Source organism: Cervus canadensis, chromosome 5, assembly GCF_019320065.1.
Source record: "Cervus canadensis isolate Bull #8, Minnesota chromosome 5, ASM1932006v1, whole genome shotgun sequence".
NCBI lineage: Eukaryota > Metazoa > Chordata > Mammalia > Artiodactyla > Cervidae > Cervus > Cervus canadensis.
Genome location: NC_057390.1, coordinates 7,209,479 through 7,233,347, shown reverse-complemented (window position 1 = coordinate 7,233,347; position 23,869 = coordinate 7,209,479). Strand labels below are relative to the sequence as shown.

At 42.5% G+C, this 23,869-nt stretch overlaps 1 protein-coding gene across 2 annotated transcripts in view; it reads right to left on the bottom strand.

The window, feature by feature from the left end:
- Positions 1-23,869, bottom strand: part of SLC9A2 (solute carrier family 9 member A2) — an 87,125-nt gene that overhangs the window by 4,409 nt on the left and 58,847 nt on the right. The window contains exons 6-10 of one of the 2 annotated variants that reach the window (XM_043468047.1): positions 18,173-18,268; positions 17,484-17,554; positions 10,007-10,168; positions 5,587-5,683; positions 1,179-1,310 (exon numbers count right to left, since the gene is read on the bottom strand). In XM_043468047.1, coding sequence (XP_043323982.1) covers positions 1,179-1,310; positions 5,587-5,683; positions 10,007-10,168; positions 17,484-17,554; positions 18,173-18,268 — 558 coding nt within the window. The remainder of the gene's footprint in view (positions 1-1,178; positions 1,311-5,586; positions 5,684-10,006; positions 10,169-17,483; positions 17,555-18,172; positions 18,269-23,869) is intronic. The other variant, XM_043468048.1, reaches the window with a different exon arrangement.

Genomic DNA, 23,869 nt, shown 5'->3' with positions numbered 1-23,869 from the left:
ATGCCACAGCCTCTAGTTTCTTCAACTTTTTCTTCTGTTTTCTATTAATTTCTACCAGAGTTCAGTTGCTTTACAATGTTGTTGTTGGTTTCTTCTGTACAACAAAGTGAATTAGTCATATGTATACATACATCCCCTCTTTTTTAGATTTCCTTCCCTCTAGTTTAACTTTTAGTTGATGCTGCCACATTTCACACATAAAGTGTAATACTGTTCAGACAGAACCATTTTGACCTCTAACAGTGCAATACAGATCATTATTAACAATGAGATGCAGTGCCTGCTATATTCAATCACAATATACTTTTTAAAAAATTATGTACTTTTGTCTATTCTGGGTCTTCGTTGCTGCTTGTGGGGTTTCTCTAGCTTCAGAGAGCAAGGACTACTCTTTGTTGCAGCGCGTGGGCTTCTCTTGCTTCCGAGCACAGGCTCCAGAGTGCTCAGGCTCAGTAGTTGTGGCTCATGGGCTTAGCTGCTCCGTGGCATGTGGCATCTCCCCAGACCAGGGATCGAACCTGGGTCCCCTGCATTGGTAGGTGGATTCTTATCCACTGTGCCACCAGGGAAGTCCCAGAATCGCCTTTTAAAGTGGCTTCCTTATCTAGGACAGGGCCCTGGACCAAGTGGAGTGCTGAGCACAGAGCATCTGAAACTCTCTGGACACAGACACAGGGCCTTCTAGAAGTTTCCACTCATGCTGACTGGCTCACCCTCAGGCTGCACCCTCTCCCTGGAAAGAGCAACCGTGACTCCCCAAAACGAAGTCTGACCCCCCCATTCAGCTTAACGCTGCACACTGCCTGACCCGTCCCCGTCTTCCCAAACCTCCCTCCTCAGCCCTTTCTGGCTTATTTTGTCCACAGCACGTATCGCCTCTAACATAACAATTTCCTTATTCAGGCCGTTCCTGGTGGCCTTCCCCCCACTGGAATGTGAATTCTACCTAGGAAGGGAGCTTTGTAGTTTTGTTCACACCAACGTATTCCAAGTGCCCGGACAGCGTCTGGAACATGACAGGTGTCTCAGAAACACCTGGAAAGGTGTTACCATGGGCTGCATCCCAGGATTCCTGTGGGCCAGCCCCCCACTGCCCCGTCCTGTCCCCAGCTCCCCCGGGATGGCTGCGGGCTCTGCTGATGGAGCCTCCCGCCTCCCAGAGGCGTGAAGCGCCTTACCCGGTGCTCCCGGTTCAAACTGCTGTCCTTCCGGACGCTCTCCCGGAGGCTGTGCCGCCGGCGGATCAGGATCTCCTTGGCCTGCCTCTCACTCGTGTCAGCCGTCAGATTGTGTCGGTTGTAGGACAAGGTCTGAAATGAAGACACCAGTGACATTTTACCAAAACGCTGACCACTGCCCGCAAGTTCCAGCACCTCACTACATTTCTTTGGCTTTGCAGCTTGAAGAGATATTTGATGATGAACGTACGGGGGGTGGGGGGGGGCGTGGGCGGGAAGAAGAGAAGTGAACATTCTTTCCAATTGTGTTAACATTCAAAGGTTATTAACATTCATGAACTTTGAAAGAATTCATGTTCTTTCATGAATTTGGGTAACAACGGTAGAAATTTCAGGTTGTGTTGTTATGTGTTGTTACTCGCTCAGTCACTGTCCGACTCTTTGTGACCCTCTGGACTGAAGCCCACCAGGCTGCTCTGTCCATGGGGACTGTCCAGGCAAGAACACTGGAGCTGGTTGCCATTTCCTTCTCCAGGGGGTCTTCCCGACCCAGGGATCAAATTCATGTCTCTAGTGTCTCCTGCATTGGCAGGTAGATTCTTTACTACTGCATCACCTAGGAAGCCCCACATATATTCAATAACTGTGTTTGATTGAACCAAATAAAATTCTCTACTTAAGGGGGAAAAAAAATTCATGTTCTAGTAAAAGTCAGTGAATACTTTTCATTGAAAAGTATGATCTTTATAAATCAAAAAATGACTGAATTCATCAAACATCTTTGACTTCTTTGAAGTACCTTATACGTATTTACTCATCAGTAGCGGCTGGGAAAAAAACAGAAGTCATACATTCTCTACTGATAGTAATGACTGGTATGAAAACCAACCACTTTGGGCCACTTGGTGGTGCTATGACCCTCTAATTAACTTAAGAGCATTTCTCTTCAAATTGAGAAAAGTGGCTGTCTCCACCAGCAATAATCAATATTTGAAGCCATACAACTTATAAAGTAGGGCTGTCCAGGGTATACATTTTTAGTTCTATAAGCTATCAGTCAGTCAGTTCAGTCACTCAGTCATGTCCGACTCTTTGCAACCCCATGGACTGCAGCACGCCAGGCCTCCCTGTCCATCACCAACAACCAGAGTTTACTCAAACTCATGTCCACTGAGTCGGTGATGCCATCCAACCGTCGCATCCTTTGTCATCCTCTTCTCCTCCTGCCTTCAATTTTTTTCAGCATCAGGGTCTTTTCCAGTGAGTCAGTTCTTCGCATCAGGTGGCCAAGTTCAGCCACCTGAACTTGGAGTTCAGCATCAGTCCTTCCAATGAATATTCAGGACTGATTTCCTTTAGGATGGGCTGGTTGGATGTCTTTGCAGTCCAACGGACTCTCAAGAGTCTTCTCCAACACCACAGTTCACAAGCATGAATTATTCGGTGCTCAACTTTCTTTATAGTCCAATTCTCACATCCATACATGATTACTGGAAAAATCACAGCTTTGATTAGATGGACCTTTGCTGGCAACGTAATGTCTTTATTTTTTAATATGCTGTCTAGGTTTTTTTTGGAGGGGGGGAGGGCTTTCCTGGTGTCTCAGAGGTTAAAGCGTCTGCCTGCAATGCAGGAGACCCGGGTTCGATCCCTGAGTCAGGAAGATCCCCTGGAGAAGGAAATGGCAACCCACTCCAGTATTCTTGCCTGGAGAATCCCATGGAGGGAGGAGCCTGGTAGGCTACAGTCCATGGGGTCGCAAAGAGTCGGACACGACTGAGCGACTTCACTCACTCACTCACTCAGGTTGGTCATAACGTTTCTTCCAAGCAGCAAGCATTTTTTAATGTCATGGCTGCAGTCACCATCTGCAGTGATTTTGGAGCCCCAAAAAATAAAGTCTGTCACTGTTTCCCATTTCCCCATCTATTACCATGAAGTGATGGGACCAGATGCCATCATCTTAGTTTTCTGAATGTTTAAGTTTTAAGCCAACTTTTTCACTCTCCTCTTTCACTTTCATCAAGAGGCTCCTTAGTTCTTCTTCGCTTTCTGCCATAAGGGTGGTGTCATCTGCATATCTGAGGTTATTGATATTTCTCCCAGCAATCCTGATTCCAGCTTGTGCTTCATCCAGTCCAGCGTTTCTCATGATGTACTCTGCATATAAGTTAAATAAGCAGGGTGACAATATACAGCCTTGGCATACCCCTTTCCCAATTTGGAACCAGTCTGTTGTTCCATGTCCAGATCTAACTGTTGCTTCCTGACTTAGAGACCTACAAATCTGCACACAGGTTTCTCAGGAGGCAGGCCAGGTGGTCTGGTATTCCCATCTCTTTCAGAATTTTCCACAGTTTGTTGTGATCCACACAGTTAAAGGCTTTGGCATAGTCAATAAAGCAGAAGTAGATGTTTTTCTGGAACTCTCTTGCTTTTTCAATGATCCAGCAGATGTTGGCAATTTGATCTCTGGTTCCTCTGCCTTTTCTAAATCCAACTTGAACATCTGGAAGTTCACGGTTCCATGTACTGTTGAAGCCTGGCTTGGAGAAGTATAGCTATAAGCTATACAGAAATCCATTTCCTAAAATAAACTGTAGTCAGTAATTAAGTTCATTTTCTGATAGAATTAATGCATACTTCTTGGGAATATTCTTATCCCCAGAGCCATATCACACCTGGGCTTTTCAGGTGACTCAGTGGTAAAGAATCCACCTGCCAAGACAGGAGACAAGGGTTTGATTCCTGGGTTGAGAATATTCCCTGGTGAAGGAAATGGCAACCGACTCCAGTGTTCTTGCCTGGGAAATCCCGTGGTCAGAGCAGCCTGGCAGGCTACAGTCCATGGAGTAGCAAAGAGTGAGACACAACATATTGAGTAAACAACATATCAGATCCAGTAGAGATAAACAGAAGTACCATAGAACCACACTCATTTCCTGCCTTGAGGAATCTGCTATCTAGCTGAGCATGTGAAAGTAACAAAATAATACGAAATTGTGAAATGAAATGCTAAAATGATGTGGGATGTAGGAGCTCTAAGTGATAGCCCATTCAAAGACAGGCCAGGGAATAATTTAGAGGGTGTTGAGGAAACCTTAAAAATCGGAGAAGATGGATCAACTGACAGGAAGGAATGGGGCATTTCAAGTGGAGATGCAGAAGACAGCAACACAGTCTGAGGAACGAATTCAGACCCCTCGCTCTGTGGGTGGGTGAGGTGGAAGGGGGAGCCTGAATACAGATCCCAAAGGCTGAAAGAATAGTTGAGCCTGGAAGCCACAACTGTTTTGTCTCATTTTAAATAGAAAGATGCTTTATTAAAAGGGGCTTTAAGGGACATCCCTGGCAGTCCAGTGGTTACGACTCTGCCTCCCAGTCCAAGGCGGGGTGAGTTCAATCCCTGGTTGGGGAACTAAGATTCCCATATGCCTCCAGGCCCAAAAGCCAGAACATAAACAACAGAAACAATATGGAACTCGACAATGACTGAAAAAATATTTTAAATAAATAAAAAGAACTTTAAGAAAAGAGTGGAACCACCGTGATGTCAGATGGAACGGGATGGGCTGGGAGGAGGTCAGCTAAGAAGCTCCAGAAACGGCCCTGATGTGAGTGACCGGGATCCCTGACAAGCACTGTGTCCCTGCCCCAGGGCACCTCACTGTGCCTCAGTTTCTTCATCCATAAAATGGAGACAATAGTTAACACCACTTGCTGGAGGATGAAGAGTTAAGACCCACAACGCACGGAAACGGGGGCTGGCAAACCGCACACACTAAGTGTTGGCTATATTACCAGCGAACTATGAGAATGAGGCTCCGTGATGGAAATGGGCTGAAATAAGTGGCTCAGAAGATACAGCGAGGGAAGAAATGGTTGCACTTTACAAACGAGGAAGGTTAAACACATTTTGAAAAGTTTTCTAAGTGATAAAGCTATTTCATTCAAAAAGTGTAAGGAGCAATAAATTAACTTTCTTCACCATTAGATAACACGTGTTTTTATCTCCAAGTCTTTGGTAGCAGAACTCTTACCTCCCAGGGATTCCAGCCTCCAGCCTTGACCAAGGTGTCTGGGGGGAGAGCTGTACCCTAACGGGACAGGCCCCTGGGGGGGGGAGGTCTGAGGGAAGGAAGTGCCTGGTGTGGGCCCTGCAGAGGCTGGCGTGATGGTGGCAACAGCCTCCGTAACTGAACAGCGTCTAATCTGCAGGCACATTTTTAACCAAAGGCAAGTATGTGTGTGCTCAGTCGCTCAGTTGTGTCCAACTCTTTGCAGCCCCATGGACTATAGCCCCGCGGGCTCCTCTGCCCACGGGATTCTCCATGTAAGAATATTGGAGCAGGTTGCCATTTCCTACTCCAAAGACAAGGTCCTATTTTGCTAAATAAATTATTCTTACTCGCTGACGGATCTGATAGAGATTTCTTGACAGTATTTCTCGGATTTCATCCATTTCACCAGGTGTGAGCTTCCTTACTTTTTCTTCACGACAGTCACTGTGAACGTTTAGGAAAAAATATTTTACTATTCAACAAGTATTAAATTCATCTATGTTCTTTCTTAGAGATGTAATATCATCATTTAAGAAGAAGAAACTTAATGAATAAAACAGGAATTATTTAGTAGTTTAAAATAATTCAAAAAATCTAAAACATTTATTTCAGTGTCAAAATCATTCACTTAAGTTTAATCATGCAACAGTTTTTTCAGTCTGTTCATGCAACTATTTAAAGAGAAAAGACTAGAGTGGCTTGCAATGCTATCACTTATTATTTCTAATGCTCTATAAATAAAGTAGCATAGGGTTGTTATATTCCCACAAAACTTAATTAGCTGAATTTTACTATTATGGCTCTATTTTTTAAAATACCTCATTAGAAGTATTTACAAAGACACCATTTATACTACATATGTCCATACAGTTGATCCTCTTTATTCAGGGAGTCCATATTTGCAAATTCACTGACTTGCTACAATTTGTTTATAAACACATTATCAGTACTCAGGGCACTGTCCCAGTCATTCTCAGACATGTGCAAAGTGAATAAAAATTTGAATCGTTGGGCATGCAGGTTTCCAAATGAGGCCAAATATGTCAACCCTTTGCCTCTTTGTCTCAGCTCTCATGCTGTTAAAAAAAAAAAAAATGTCCTTTTCATCATCTAGTGGAATGTTCTTCACATTTTTGTGCTTTTTATTAAGGTGATCCTGTTGTTTTAAATGGTTCCCAAGTATAGTTCTGAAGTGCTGTCTAGGGTTCCTAAGTGCAAGATGTTTCTAAGTTTTAATTCTACTTTTTTAAAGGATATTTTAGCAGGATATGGAACTCAAGGTTCAGCTACATTTTTTCAGAATTTTGAAGCTACCAATAGTGTCCACTGGTTTTACTGAAAAATCAGTGGTCAGGTTTTTTCTCTTTTGAAGAAAATAGGTCTCTTTTTTTTCCCTCTGAGTATGTTTAAGATTTTCTCTTTGTATTTTTGACCTTCAGCAGTTTTATGAACCTGTATCTACTTTTGGTTCTCTCCTTATCTAATCTGCTTGAGGCTGTCAGAATTCAAGTCTTTCATCTGTTTGGGGAGATCCTCAGTCAGCATTCCTTAAGGTATTGCTTCTACCAATTTCCCTCTCATCTCCTTCTGGAGCTTTTCATTATATATGAATCTACCCCATATATTTCTCACTTTCTTTTTCATCTTTTTTTTTTTTTCTTCATACTGTTTTTCATTCTGGTCTTTCCTTCTGTCCTATCTTTCAATTAATTCCTTTTCTCTTCAACTTTATCTAGTCTGCTCTGATAGCTGTCAAGTGAGATCCTAAATTTAGTTACTTTATTTTCAGCTCAAATACTTCACTTTGGTCTTTTTTGTTTATATAATCTCCATGACAATGCCAAAAGTGTCAATGCCATTTTCTTCCCTTAAGCATGTTTCTATTTCTGTTTTAAAGTCCCTGTCTGACAATCCAGTGATGGGAATCCCTTTTGTGTCGACTATTATTTTCTATTTTGTTGCTTGTTTCTCAGTGTTTTCAGTCACATTTCCTGTCTACTCATATGCTTGGTTATTTTGGATTAAGTATTACACATATATAAAACAATCATGTGGATACTTAAATGCTGTTTACAATCTTATTTTCTTCCACAGAAGGTTTAAACTTACTTCTCTTGAGCAGCTGAGATAGAGGCAATCTCAGTCTCTGATGATTTAAACAATCAAGAATTGAGATAATTCCAGGCTGGGCTTCTTTCCCTTGAGGGTTAAGGTGTAGGACTTTGAAGTAAAAACCTATACATACAGATGTATGTACATACATTGTATGAGTACATACAAATGGTCCTCCTTCTTGGTAGGTTCTGAATTCTAATTTTATTCTCTAAGACCAACTAGTCTGTCAAAACCCCTGTTTTAGCTTTTTAGACTCTTAAGACATGTTCTCCAAATTCCAGACAGAAAATAGCAATAAATGCCAGTTCTATCCTCTTGAACTTCCCTCTTTTTTGACTTCTGACCAAGAAATTCCTCACTGTATGGATACTGTCCAGCTTTCCAGCAGATATTTAAAATATATTTTGTCCTTTTTCCTCTAGTTTTCTCAGTAGTTTGGTCTGGACTCAGTTCATTATTGTCAGAAATATGACACCTTACTGCCTCTCTTTTTGCTTCTATCCTCCTCCAAAGAAGACACTTCAGAAGAGGTGAAATAGTGAACATGGCAATCATTTACCCAGCTACGTAACTATCCATCAATTTTTGTTACCCACTTCCCTAACCCTAAACCTTTGCCTTTACTCCACTTTCGACTGGCTTCAAGATGAACTGCGAACAGGGGTAAAGCTAAGATTTCCTTCTTCTATGACCACAAAGTCAATGACTCCCTTCTGAGAAGCTGGATAGTTGAATTATTTTGTGCTGCACCCACAAAAGGAACAGTGCCTAAGAAAGATCATAAATGGTAAACCTGGAGTAAACTTCAAGGAGCAAGTATAGCCCCATTTTCTACTTGAAAAAACAATCTCAGGGAAACAGATGGACCAGCTTAAGGTCACACAGTGAGTTATTAGCAGAGCTGGGACTATAAACAGTCATTCTGCTCCATCACCACTATTTCCAGTGCAATATAATGCCTTTATTTCTGAGTCATCCTGACCACTACTACTTTTTATTCTGTATGGTGTAAACTACCATAATTTTTATAAGGGACTATCATCCTAGTGAAAATCACAGTTTATATGGTTGGGTGTGATTTGGAGTTTCTCTTTCATTTCAACCCTTCCATAGCTAGCATTTTAATTTAGGTGAAACTTTGCTGAAATGAGCTTCAAGCTCATCAGTAAAAGAAGAAATCATCGTAACCTGAAATTTGTCATGTAGAGGAGGAATGATGCTTTTGTGATAAACTCATTTGCCAATTTGCTGACAGTATGTATTATTCTGCTATGGATTTGCTATAAGAGTTTAAGTCACTTTACATTCTGGGTATTCATCTCCTCGTTTTTAAAATTAGGGAGACAGACTAGGTCAGTGCATCTCAATACTGGATTCCTTATTATACACTTCTATAAGTTTATATATTTTATTAGAATATAATTGCTTTGCAATGTTGTGTTGGTCTCTGCTGTACAACGTCATGAATCAGCCATATGTGTGCATACATCCCCTCCCTCTTGGGCCTCCCTCTCGCCCGCCTCATACCCACCCTCTAGGTTATCACAGGGCACCGAGCTGACCCCCTGTGCCATACCGCAGCTTCTCCTAGCGATCTATTTCGTACATGGTAGTGTATGTAAATCAAAGCTACTCTCTCAGTTCATCCCACCCTCTCCTGCCCCCTCTGTGTTCATAAGTCCATCCCCTACACCTGCATCTCTATTCCTGCCCTGCAAATAGGTTCATCAGTACCATTTTTCGAGATTCCATATATACAGGCTAATATGCGATATTTGTTTTTCTCTGACTTAACTTCATTCTGGATGACAGGCTCTAGGTTCATCCACATCACTTATATATAAAAAACCTATACCTGAGCCTCAACACCAGAGATCCTGATTTTATTTGTCTGGGTGGGGCCCAGGCGTGTGTGTTATTTAAATGCTCCTACAGTATTTCCAATGTACAGCCTGCGTTGAGCACCTCTGCACGAGATCGCCACTAAATGTTCTTTCCAAGCCTTAAATTATGACTCTGTGAAAAATCCATGAGGAAATAGCTATGTAATTACATTCATCTTTATAACTGAAAATCATAACACACCTTAAACTATCCCATTTCAAAATGCCTGCTAAAGAGGCTTTACTTTCAGAACAACTTAACTGTCTAAAGCAAATACAATAAACACATAATCATCCTAAACATGACCAGGTACTTTCTGACTAGTCCATTCTATAATAACACAACACGGTGTGACGTGACATGACATGACATAGCATAAAATAATGCACACATTTCCAGGTTTTCACATTTTATCCAGTAGCTCTTTCTGCTGTGAGGTCTTAAGGACTCATGTTAGGATATAAGTCAAATTTCTTATTATTACTCGCTTCACAAAACTATAAACACCTACTTAGCAATAAGTTGCTCAGATGCTCAGTCATGTCTGACTCTTTGCAACCCAATGGACTGTACCCACCAGGCTTCTCTGTCCATGGAATTTTCCAGGCAAGAATACTGGAAATACTGGAGTGGGTTGCCATTTCCTCCTCCAGGGGATCTTCCTGACCCAGGGATTGAACCTGTTTCTCTTGCACTGGCAGGTAGGTTCTTTTACCACTGAAGTACCTGGGAAGCCACATTAACTTCTATTTTCAAAACAGGACTTACTTTAAAGATGCAAAAGAAGGAACAGTGCTTATCATCCCAGTTTCTGCCATCTCGATGGCATGTTTTATTTCAAGCTTTTTGTATAAAGACACAATGCTTGACTTGGGTTGGTTCTCCCGAATCAAAAGCTTCCGCAGGTACTTGTCATCAAACTTCTTAAACCTGGAAATAAGCAAAATCAAAACTTCAATTAATTAACATGACACTGATTTTAAAAAAATCTATTTTTACCAATAAAATAATTTCCACTACTCCTAGGGGAAAAAAATAGTAGCAGTGTTTAATTAGTCTGATCATTGTATTTATTTCTGTAGGTGCATACCTGAATATACAGAGAGAGCACATATTAGTATATTTTTATTTTAACCACAACATACTTATATCTAATGGGGCTTCCCAAGTGGCCTTAGTGGTAAAGAACCTGCCAGCCAATGCAGGAGACACAGGAGACATCAGCTTGATCCCTGGGTCAGGGAAGATCTCCTGGAAAAGGAAATGCCCTTCTACAGTAATTCTGCCTGGAGAATTCCATGGACAGAGGAGCCTGACGGACCACAGTCCATGGGTTCACAAAGAGCAGGACATGACCGAGTGACTAACACTTACACTTTTCACGCCCAAGACTCCCAAATGTGTGTCTCCAGCTCTAACTTCTTTCCCAAACCCCAGAAATGAGTATCTAGACCCCTGCTCAACTTCTCCACTTGGACATCTCAAACTTGGCATGCTCTAATGGATCTTCTCCCAAGTCATCCCCATTTCAGTTAGCGACAACTCCACTTGGTCAAAAACCCTGATGTCATCTCTGATTCTCCGCCTTCTCTCATATTCCACATTATGGCCTGAACTGTGTTCCCCCCAAAATCCATATGTTATAGTCCTGGTCCCCAGGACCTCAGACTGTGACCATATTTGGAAATAGCTGATTAAGTTAAAGTGAGGTCATTAGTGGGCCTGAATGCATTATGACTGGTGTGTGTATTTTAAGAGGAAATTCAGACACAGACATGTAGAGAAGACAATGTGAAGAAGCAGGAAAAAGAAGGACAACCACAAGCCAAGAAAGGATGCCTGGAGCAGACCCTTCCCTCTCAGTTCCAAAGGAACCAGTTTCACTGACATCTTATTCTTGGACTTCCAGCCCCTAGAACTATGAGACAATAACTCCTATTTAAGTCATGAACATGCGGTAGTTTTTGACAGCAGCTCTGGCAAACTAACACTCTACATCCACTCTATCAAAGACTTCTGTTGGTTCCACCATTTCAGTACACACAAAATCTAATCATTCCTCCAGCCATCGCCCTGGGCCCAGCATTGCATGCTAAGTCATGCTAGTCCTGTCCAACCCTGTGCAACTCCATGGATTGTAGCCCGCCAGGCTCTTCTGTCCACGGGATTCTCCAGGCAAGAATACTGGAGTGGGCTGCCATGCCTTCCTCCAGGGGATCTTCCCAACCCAGGGATGGAACCCATGTCTCCTCCGTCTCCTGCATTGGCAGGGGGGGTTCTTTACCACTAGTGCCACCTCAGCATTATCATCTCTCAATGGGTTATTGCAACAGGCACCAAACTGGTTTTCCTGCTTCTGCCACCATGTTCCTATAGCCTATCCTTGATGCAAACCAGCTGCTGCTGCTAAGTCGCTTCAGCCGTGTCCGACTCTTTGTGACCCCATGGACTATACCTACTAGGCTCTTTTGTCCATGAGGATACTCCAGGCAAGAATACTGGAGTGGGTTGTCATGCCCTTCCCCAGGGGATCTTCCCAACCTAGAGAGAGAACCAGTGTCTCTTACTTACCTCTCCTGCACTGGCAAGCAGGTTCTTTACCACTAATGCCACAGGGATCCCATTAAAGTGTAAATCAAGGACTTCCCTGCTGGTCCAGTGGTTGAGAATCTGCCTGCCAATGCAGGGGATATGGGTTCGATCCCTGGCCAGAAAAGATCCCACAAGCTAAGCCCGTGAACTACGAGCAGTGCTTGGGCACTACCGAGCTCAAGCATTCCAACTATGAAAACTCAAACCCATGCACCTAGGTCTTGTGCTCTGCAACAAGACAGGCCGCCACGGTGAGCAGCTCATGCACCAAACAGAGAGTGGCACCCAATCACTGCAAGTAGAGAAACAGCAATGAAGACCCAGCACAGCCAAAAATAAATAAATAAAATTCTCAACAAAAAAGAAGTAAGTCAAACCACGCAACTCCTCTGCCTCTCACTGAGCACAAGTACAATGACCTGGATGCCTGACACCACTTGGAGCTGCCTGCCCCAAGGCTGTGCTGCCCTAACTCAGGTCCAGCCTCTCTGAGGCCGCCCCCGTCCCAGAAACATGCCAGCCCTGCTCCCATCTCGGGGTCTCTGTACTTACTACTTTTTACTTTTACTACCTTCAAGTCTTTTCCTTAAGGTCATTTTCTCACAAGAGCCTTTCCTATCTACCCTACTAGAATTGCACTCCAGAACTTCCTCTTCTTCCCAGACACATTTTCCTCCATTGCAGTCAGCACTTTCTAACAGGCTATCCAATGCTTATTTACTGATTTTCTTCTCCTAGCGTTAATGACCCATGCGCAGACCGCGTTTCGTTTTGTTTGCCTGTGTTCCTATCTTACCAGGGTCCAGGACACGGCCAGGAGCTTTATAAGCTTAAAGGCAGACTTTGTAAGCTTAAAGGCAATCCAGTCCAGTTCCTCCCTGGACCCACACCCTGTAACAGATCAGGTTACTTGGTGATGCCCTTCCACCATGGCTGAGGTGACCTGCTCCGTCCTGCTTCCTGCCACTGAGATCAATAACGTCACCTGCTTTGGTCAATGGGCAGTCAGGAGACACGGTGATGAGAGCAGAGGCTATGGATGGGCTTGCTCACTAGAGCTCACTTCTTATGTTGCCACATGGCATGAGAAGGATGTACCCGGAGTGACTCCTTGGTCCCAGGACAAAGGTGAATGTCCCATGAAGCAGAGTTAAGTGACCCCAGTTACATCAGAGAAGGCCGGCCAGGATCAGCTGATGACCCACTGATGCTCTGAAGCTGGAGCAAGAATAGGCCAGATGAGCTGACTCTCTGCCTCCTAACTTAAGTACTTTAGTTCCTTTTTCTACTACAAAAAGATAATGTATTTCATTTTTTCCTATCAAAAATAATACATTTCCTTAAGCAGCATCATAGATTCTGAAGACATTTGTGCACCATGTTCATGTGATGATAGAAGATGAATGCTTTCTGCCATATGTCACCCTGAATTTGGTTCTTTGTGAAATATTGAACAATTTTTTCCCTTTGCTTTTGAGGGTTTTTTTTTAAATTCTTTTTTTATTCTTCAATTGGAGTATAGTTGTTTCACAATGCTGTGTTAATTTCTTCTGTACAACAATGTCAATCAGCTATAATAAGTGACTGCTCCTGTAAGCAGTTGAATATTGACTTGGTTTGTATATAAATATTACACCAATATTCAAGTGAATCAATAGGCAGTAAATATTTGATGAGGAAAATAATGTGTTACAGTGATCACTATAAGTCCAAGGTGGTTTATAGGCACACCTGTGCTATGAAAGTGAACAATGTTAAGCCACGTTCACGGTACTAGTCCTTTGTTCCAAATACAGGAGACCTAAGAACAATGGCAGAGAGCTACCTTGAAAGGGGTTTGCTATTGACTGGTCTCCACACAAAACACCGGGCCTATTTTTATCTAAGTTTATTTTGAATTTCACGTGAAGCTCACTGAACCAGGACGCCAGGCAGCAACACAGCACCTTTACAAACTTGTATTAATGTTATTGTTGTTGCTCTTTTAGTTTTCTCTTATTTTCTTTTTTTTTTCCCAGTTATGTCCGACTCTGCAACCTCATGGACTGAAGCCCTCCAGGCTCCTCTGTCCAGAGGATTCTCCAGGCAAGAATTCTAGAGTGGATTGCCACTTCCTACTCCAGGGGATCTTCCCGACCCAGGGGTCAAATCCGCATCTCCTGCACTGGCAGGTAGATTCTTTACCACCCGTGCCACCTGGGAAGCCCAACGAGAGATTTGCAAGAAGAATAAACATTAAAGACAGTGACATCTGATCTATGTACTGTAGGATTTATACCCTTTATTTGCTCTATCTCCATACTTTTCATTTCTCCACCAAGCTACATACACATAGGTGGCTTTTTTACTATCATCAGACAACTTTTGCCAAACATGAGAAACATCCTTACTGCATGACCCTTTCATTTCATTTTCAAAGGGTCAAATGGCTCAAGAACCCTCTGGAAGGACCATTAGAAATCTACAGTAAAAGGATTTCAGAAGGAAGAGAAGGATACCTCTAAAACAGTTGCTTGTTTTTTATGCCATTTTTGTAACATCCACAATTATGTACAGACCAGAAATGAGATCTGAGAACTCATTTCAAGAATGACCTGTGTCAGCATCAAATCCCTTCACACAAACTTCTCTACTCTACCTGCAGTGCACAGTGTGCTTGACAATCCAGAAAACTATTTTAATTTACCTGGAAAACTTCATGCATGCAAATATGTAAGCCTTCATAAACTTCTTCAGTGAAGTATGCACACTGCAGAGGAGGTGTCAGGTATGGCGCAATATTACCTTCCAGACGTGAATCAAAATCGGCTCCACCACGTTTTATATTTATGGTCCAATTAGCCCAGAGCTTACAGATGTCTGCCCAGAACAGATTCACATTTAGAGATAAGGTGTCTTTGCCTGGAAGGCAGGACGAAGCTAGACTTTCTCTAGTCCTTCACTTTCTGGACCCAATCACATGTTCACAGGGCTCACCTCTTCCATCATCTACCATGGCCCCAGGGCCAACCAGCCTCATTCCTTCATCATATCTATGTTTCCTTCTGTTAGGACGTCAAAGCAGTGGGATAAATCTCTAGTTTTCAATCTCCCCTTGGGAAAAGGACAAACTGCTCTGGATGACCATGCTCATTTAATCACTTCAGAAAAGGACGGATAGGATGCGAGAGAAAGAAAAGTGGTCGGGCTGAAAAGGATGCTGAAGATGGATAAAGGCATGGGGCTCCCCTGCTGGCTCAGACAGTACAGAATCCACCTGCAATGCAGGAGACCTAGGTTCAATCCCTGAGTCAGGAAGGATGATCCCTAGGAGAAAGAAATGGCTACACTCTCCAGTGTTCCTGCCTAGAGAATTCCATGGACAGAGGAGCCTGGCGGGCTACAGTCAATGAGGTTGCAGAGTCGGACACAACTGAGTGACTCACTTTCATGCAAACAACAAAGAACAAGAGGCAGAAAAGCCTGTATCATGGGCTTGGCATAGACATCCAGAGACCTAAAGCAGGATGATGTCGGGAGTCACAGCAGGGTTCTCCGCTCTGCCCCCTGCCTCCAAAAAAGTGAATACCACCAGGACAATTGGCCTTCTGTTTCATGATTTTACAACAGAGATTTTAATTCACTTTATTTTATTACTGAGTGTTCCCATCTCACTAATTAAGTAGTCTGTTCCTACAAACAAAATATTTTCCCTTAGTTATGAAGGAAGGCTATGAACAGGGGCCTCTGTACATTAGCAAACAACGTGGTCAGTCTTGTGAAGGTTGTGCCAGCACTTGTAGTCCCTATAACTCATTACCTAATGATGTCACACACACACACACACACACAACCCTGTTTGCTATGTGACTGTTTAGTTGCCTTTACTACATTGCAAAATTTTAAAGGCCCAAGTCTATGGCTTATACTTCTCTTGTAGTCCACTGTCATGTCAGAATACGTGAGCAAACAGTAAACACTCAAAGATGTATTTATGTTAAATTACGTAAATTGGTAGGTTGGTGAACTTCATGTAAATTTGCAAGGGTGGGGGCAGAAATCTGCTTGCAAGCTAGGAAAGAAAAGACAAGCGATTGAACAGGAATCCACCAAATATATCTTGGGACCTGTCTATCTCTCTTCAAGGACCAGCTGAAACACCCTCCTTCAAAAGTCTTTCCCAGACAGTGATGTGCCGGCAAATTTGACACATGTATGATTTGGAGCATTTGTCAGTTCCCTGGTTCACTCCCCCCATGGCTGAGTCAAGTCACCAATGTGGATGGCATTGACTTAGATACACACAGTCAGCTCCCACCAGCCCATGGGAGCTGCTCCTGTACCACACTGGCCCTAACCCTGCTATTAGAATTAATCCGTATTTCTTGATCCCATAAGTCTGTTTCTCAGTATATATTAAACTGTATACCTAATTCTCCCTGGTAGTCTATCTCTTGCATTTCAGCTACAAGATCCTTGAAGAAAGAGTCTAAATCTTTATTATCATACATGTATACACACATATATGTGTGTGTGTGTATATATATATATGTACATATAAATTATATATTAGCTCAGACAGTAAAGAGTCTGCCTGCAATGCAGGAGATCCGGGTTTGATACCTAGGTTGGGAAGATCCCCTGGAGAAGGAAATGGCAACCCACTCCAGTATTCTTACCTGGAAAATCCATGGACAGAGGCGTCTGACAGACTACAGTCCATGGGGTCGCAAGAGCTGGACACAACTTAGGGACTAAACCACCACATAAATTATATATACATAGAGAGAGATACACATTTATGTGCATGCATGCATGTTTAGTCGTGTCCAACTCATTGCGATCCCATGGACTATAGCCCACCAGGCTTCTTTGTCCATGGAATTCTTCAGGCAAGAATACTGGGGTGGGTTGCCGTTTCTTGCTCCAGGGGATCTTCTCGATCCAGGGATCAAACCCATTGGCACAACGATCCTTTACCACCGTGCCACCTGGGAAGCCCACACATCTATGTAAATACACATGATTTTTCAGAGAAGTGTAACTTTTGCTATTTTTGCAAGTCTATGTATCTCCTCAGGTGCTCTGGAGCTCTGTATTTGACAAAGCCCCTCAACATGTGTGGGAGAACAGACAGTAATGGAACCCTCGGTTTTAAACCAGACAGACTGCATTCCTCGGCCTCCCCCACAGTGAGAAATGCCCATACAATCAGCCCTGGTCATGCAAGGCCAGGACATGCGATTCAGCTGGAAGAACTGAGTGCAGCCTCTGATAACTATGATTAGGAGGAAGCTAGTACGTATTCTGCGTCTCTTTGTTGGCTTTCTTCCCGGCATGCGCACATAATAGCTGGTGCTGCAGCAGCCATTTTTGGTCCGAAAGGCAACGTTGGAAACGGAGGTTCTTGGTGGAGGAAGGGTCCTGGGACCACGAGGAGTCTGTGGAGCATAATTCACCTGTCAATGGTACACTGCCTACCTGATACTCACGTAAGAGAGAAATAAGCTTCTACCTTGTTAAAGCTACTGTTGTTCTAAGCCTCTATGAGAACCAAACTTTATCTTAAAGGACAGACTATGGCACAACAGGAAAGATCAGAAAGTCTGAAAAATGACACAAGTCAATGTGTCCTGCTCCCGGACTGATCCAGAGCCACTTAAAGCCTTCTTACTTGTCTCTCCAAAAGTTGTGACCCCAATGACCACAAACATCTTCAATCCCGGTCTTCACGTGATCAAAAAACTAAAACAGAAAAAGCCAGCTGGTTGATTAATTCTTATCTGAAATCAGTCATTCTGTTTCTATTTACAGAAATTATTAATTCCTACTTATAGAAATGGTAATGATTATTTCTGTGCATAGAAATTATAACTATAGAAATTTATAGAATTCTAATAGAAATACTATTACTATTTCTATCATGCCTAAACTTCAAAATGCTGATACTTTTTGGCTTTGGTTTGCTTGAGTTTTCACTGAAAACAAATAAGACAACAATTCATCTTCAAACAAATTCATGAGATGTTTGTCACATCGATCATTAGAATTCATATTTTTTAACACAATAGTTTGTAATTTTGGAAACTATGAAGTATGGTCACAATTTTCCAGTTAAAACATTTCAGGCTGAAGTAAGGGCTAAAAGGGGATTCCTTGTCCCTGTATTCCTGAGGTGTGTAGCCTCCATGGGGGGGCTATATTCATTCTACCCTCAATACACCTCTTCCTCAGCCCACCCCCCACACCCCATCACCCTCTGCCAGTTACCTCTTCTTCAGGAAATGAGACCCTGGTGTCAAGCTGTCTGACTTAATCCCATAATTTTCCCTTTGACCATTTAAACTGATCTGCTACATTAACACCTACCCGACAATGGATTTCCTCACTGACAGCTTGCTGTTTCTTATTGGACCTCTTAACATCAAGGAACTCCACCAGTGGTCGGATAGTTATTCCCTGCACAAAAGAAGGGGGGAGGAAAACCTTATAAAATTCAAGAATAATTTGTAACCTCCTAATACTTGATAACCAACAAAAGATACCCTGCCCCCAAGACTTAACGGAGCATAAGTAACATTTTGTTAATTTTTTCTTCCTCTTTAAAAGCTGGCATATTTTCAGAGGGCCATGTCCCAAAAGCTGCTACTAGAAACAAAAAGTGGACAGGATGTAAGAAATTGAAAATGTGATACTCTGTAATTTTAAGAAAAAGAAAATCCTTCTAAGAAATAATAAAGGCTCACCCAGTTCAGAGGAATCATCTACTTGTCTTATTCACAGAAAACGTTTCAATGATTCATTCATTAAACTGTTAAACAATCTGAATTGAGCATTTAAGGTGTCCATGTCAGAGGCTTGGGAATCGGAGGTGGATAGTTAAGAACCTCAGCTTGAGGACGTCAGAGTCTTGTGAGGAGAAGGATACACACAAAACAGTTAACAAAGTAGAAACAGGAAGAATGAGAGAGATAGAGAGGGAGCAGGTCAAGGAAGGCTCTGTGGAAAGGCAACCCTGGATCTGAGCCTTACAAGATGTTGTGCTGCTATGCTCACTTGTATCCGACTCTGCGACCCCATGGACTGCAGCCCGCCAGGCTCCTCTGCCCATGGGGATTCTCCAGGCAGCAATACTGGAGTGGGCTGCCATGTCCTCCTCCAGGGGATCTTCCTGACCCAGGAATCAAACCTGCATCTTCTGCATTGGGAGGTAGATTCTTTACCACTGAGCCACCTGGGAAGCCCATTATATACATAATATTATATAAATACTAAATATATATATATATATATAAAATTATATACTCTCTCTGCATATGCATGAAATACATAATCCTACTTACAAAATGCACAAAACCTTTACAGAGAGAACTATAAATGTAATTAAAGGATACTGAAAATATTTGAGTTTTAAAAAGACACAATTCCTAGATAGGATTACATAACACCATCATGATGACAATTTTATCTCAGTGTATAGGCAATACAATTCCAATCACATTTCCAAAGGATTTTAAACAGAACTTGAATATTTAGAAGCCAAGAAAATGTTCAAAATTAACATGAAAGAGTAAATATAACCAGAAAAATTTAGACAAAAGAGAATGGTGGTGAACTTACAGCTACCAAGATAAACTCTCAGCTAATATGTTTAAAATTATGTGATATGGATACTAAAATAGGCCAGGGGGAGGAAGGGGTGAGGATGTGGGGTCAAAGAGGATCCCCAAGTTACTCGCCTGGTTGGCAGATGGCTGCTACCACAGGGCATGAGGAATTCATGGGGTCACTGGACTTGGGGAAGGGGTGACTATGTTAAGGGATGCTCCCTGACACAAATTTGATTGCTATTTCATCTCTCTGCACATCTTTAAGTCTTTCCTTGGTGGCTCAGACAGTAAACAATCTGCCTGCAATGCTGGAGACCCAGGCTCCATCCCTGGGTCAGGAAGATCCCCTGGAGAAGGGAATGATTACCCGCTCCAGATGACTGCCTGGGAAATCCCATGGATGGAGGAGCCTGGCAGGCCACAGACCCCGGGGTTGTCCCACAGAGTGGGACACATCTTTGCGACTAACACTTTCACTTGATAATATAAACTGTGAGGCACAGAAATTTTAAAGGAGGTCGTTAATTTTGTTTCATCAATCCAGCTTCAAGCATTTTTCAGCTTTAATTTTCTAAAGCATGAATGATTTCAAGCAAACCTGGAATAAGACACACCTTGGGTTCTACCTGCATTTCCATCTGCCACTTTGAAATAACACAGGAGGTAACAACCATTTTTCAATCAACACATAATCTGCCATTTTTAACTTATGCAATTGAAAATAGGTATCATAACGTGGTTTGAAGTGATGGGTGATTTCATGAGTTTCAGATTCCATGAAGCCTCAAGGTTAATAATAGCTCTAGGGGAATGATAGAGTGTGTTCTCAGTACATAAAGTGCTGTTTCATATGCTTTTATCTACCAGCATCCATTCAGTTAATAATAAGGCAGTGTTTTATATTTATAACAATAAAGTATTGATGAGATGCAATGGAACATTGCATCTTTTATTCACTCCCTAACTTTATTTTTTATTTTATATTGGAGTATAGCTGATTGTGGTTGATTGTTCAGTCGCTAAGTCATGTCCAACTCATTTGGATTCCATGGACTGCAGCACACCAAGCCTAGTGTGCTTCCCTGTCCATCACCATCTCCCAGAGATTGCTCAAACTCATGTCCATTGAGTTGGTGATGCCATCCAACCATCTCATCCTCTGTCAGCCCCTTCTCCTCTTGCCCTCAATCTTTCCCAGAATCAAGGTCTTTCCAGTGAGTTGGTTCGTCACATCAGGTGGTCAAAGTATTGGAGCTTCAAGCTTCAGCATCAGTCCTTCCAATGAATATTCAGGGTTGATTTCCTTTAGGATGGGCTGATTTGACCTCCTTGCAGTTCAAAGTGAAAGTGAAAGTCACTCAGTCATGTCTGACTCTTTGCGACCCCATGGACTGTAGTTCATGGAATTCTCCAGGCCAGAATACTGGAGTGGGTAGCTTTTTCCTTCTCCAGGGGATCTTCCCAACCCAGGGATCAAACCCAGGTCTGACGGGCTACAGAAGCCTGGCAGGCTACAGCCCATAAGGTCACAAAGAGTTGGACACAACTGAATCAACTTAGCACGCACTTAGCACACATATTCTAGTATTATATATAGTCTCTCTCTATTTTTCATTAGTCTTCTGTAGGTGTTTATGTTTTCGTTTTTAATTTCCAAATGGGATGAATTTGTGTATGTTCATTTTATGTCTAGCCATGTGGGTTAAAAAATAAAGAAATCCCTTAGTTTTCCAACAAACCACTGAAAGACATATTTAATATTTACAAAGCATAAGTTAAATTTTCATACTTTCATGCAGCTTTGGCGCAATAAACACAACACCCCAGAGCCAGGCCTGGCAGAGAGGAATGGTTACGCAGCGGTCCCAGGGAACATCAGCGCAGTGAGGTTTATTTTTCCCCTGGGGTTCCCAGATGACTCTAGTGGTAAAGAAACCACCTGCCAAAGCAGGAGACAAAGGACACAGGATTTTGATCCCTGGGTCGGGAAGATCCCCTGGAGGAGGAAATAGCAGCCCACTTCAGTGTTCTTGCCTGGAGAATCCTATGGACAGAGGAGCCTGGTGGGCTGCAGTCCATGGGGTCACAAAGAGTCGGACACGACTGAGCGACTTAGCAGGCACCCGCGTGCCATCGCTGCTTTCTGCCCACCCTCAAACCCTCACTCTTCCCCCCTCGCAGCAAAGTGGGAAAGAAAAAGGAACTACTGTCTGATTAAACACGGTGCATTCTCCGCGTTTGTTCTTTAGGAAGAACTTTCTTTTGTTTTCTTTGGAATTAAATTTCATATGAAAAAAAAGAGGGGGCTGTGGTGGGGGTGGGTGGGTATGGCTTTATATTTCTTTGCTGATTTAGCAGGCAACTTCCTGAACAACTTGAAGAAACTGTTTTCATTCATTAAAAAATATTACGATCATGCTATCCTGTATAAAGCTTTCTTACATTCCAAGTTTGATCAGAGAGATCATAAATACAGTTGCACACACAGAGTTTATTTTAGAATAATAAATAAATCCTACTTACCCCAGGGGTAAGTAGGGTGACAATCATAGAAGTATTCAAGGAGGAGCCTGTGAACTTGCAAATCCAGGTACCTCACAGTTCCAGACAATGACTTAACAGCCAGTTACAAAACCAGCCTCCTATGGAGGCAAAAGGAGACCCCATTCTTGTAATTCCAGTCAACCGTGCTCCTTGATGGACTTCTAGTTAATAACTGAATGAATTTCCAGAATTGTGACAATCTGCTCTATAATTATAAGGACTAACTGATTAATAATTATTGGGCTCTAAAATACTTTGAAAGGAGTTGAGTTTTCCTGTCTTTTAATATTTTACTTAATGTTATGATGAAGACAGAGAAAATCCCCAGGTTAAACACTGCATCAGGTATTGTGTTTACATACATATTTCCTCCGTACTGCCTGGGAGGGATTCCATGACTCAGATCTTACAGCAAAGCAAACAGAGGCTCATGGAGGCTGTTAGAACACCGATCCAAAACAGCTTTACTCCAAAACCTGCACTTGCCACTGCTGGATCTGCATGATCATTTGAAAACCAGAGAGACAGCTTATATTGTCTATGCCATCACCAACCTCATTTAAATGAAACTGAATGTACACATACGAGCAATCAGAATTGTTTACTCATTCAATGTTCTGGCTCAGATGGTAAAGAGTCTGCCTGCAATTTGGGTTCAATCCCTGGGTCAGGAAGATCCTCTGGAGAAGGGAAAGGCAACCCAGTCCAGTATTCTTGCCTGGAGAATCGCATAGACAGAGGAGTCTGGCAGTCCATGGAGCCTCAAAGAGTCAGACACGACTGAGCCCAGCACAGCACAGTTGATTTATGACGCTGTGCTGTTTTCAGGCATACAGCAAAGTGTTCCCATTATGCATTTATGTATACCTATTCTTTTTCAGGTTCTTTTCCCACATGGGTTATTACAAAGTATTGAGTAGTGTTCCTGTGTTATACAGTAGTTCCTTATTGATAATCTATTTTATATACATCAGTCAGTCAGTTCAGTTGCTCAGTCATGTCAGACTCTTTGTGACCCCATGAATCGCAGCACGCCAGGCCTTCCTGTCCATCACCAACTCCCGGAGTCTACTCAAACCCATGTCCATCGAGTTGGTGGTGCCATCCAACCATCTCATCCTCTGTCATCCCCTTCTCCTCCTGCCCCCAATCTATCCCAGCATCAGGATCATCCAATGAGTCAACTCTTCGCATGAGTTGGCCAGAGTACTGAAGTTTCAGCTTCAGCATCAGTCCTTCAATATATGTTAATTCTAAACTCCTAATTTATCGCTTCCACAATGAACTTATTTACAGACACACTGCTCTTTTTCAACTTGACACATTAAAAACTTTTTAATCAGTGTTAACTATTGATATACATGGTCTTCATTCAAAGTGGATGCACAGTCTTCTAACATGGGGAATCAAACCCTCACTTGTATCTTTTGGTTGAGCTCCAATTCCAAAAAAGCCAAAATACCCAGAGTGTAATAATAATACCTTATATTAACCACCTATGCACACACATTCAATGAGCAACATTGAATAAATATAAATTTATTGCAGCATTTTTCTTTTTCCTATTGATGTCTGTTCTGATTGTAGAAGTGCAATTCTACACCTGTCCGACCTATTCAATAGTATCTAAAATCTGAGCCTGCATTTTGTGTGTCCTCTCTCGGATTACATCTTTTTATTCAGCCTTTTTTATTTCATTTTACAAAGCCCACACCCATGGTATTGGGGCAGGGGGCTGTTTTTACACTGTGAACATTTGTGTAGATAATAAGAGCTGATAGATTTATCTTCAAACGACCCGGCTGCTACTTGCTCTAAACTGACACGGTTCTATTTTTGCATTTGAGACTCAGACATGACACCTTGAGCTCTGAGAGTGAGGAGAGGAGTCCAGAGCACTGACTCA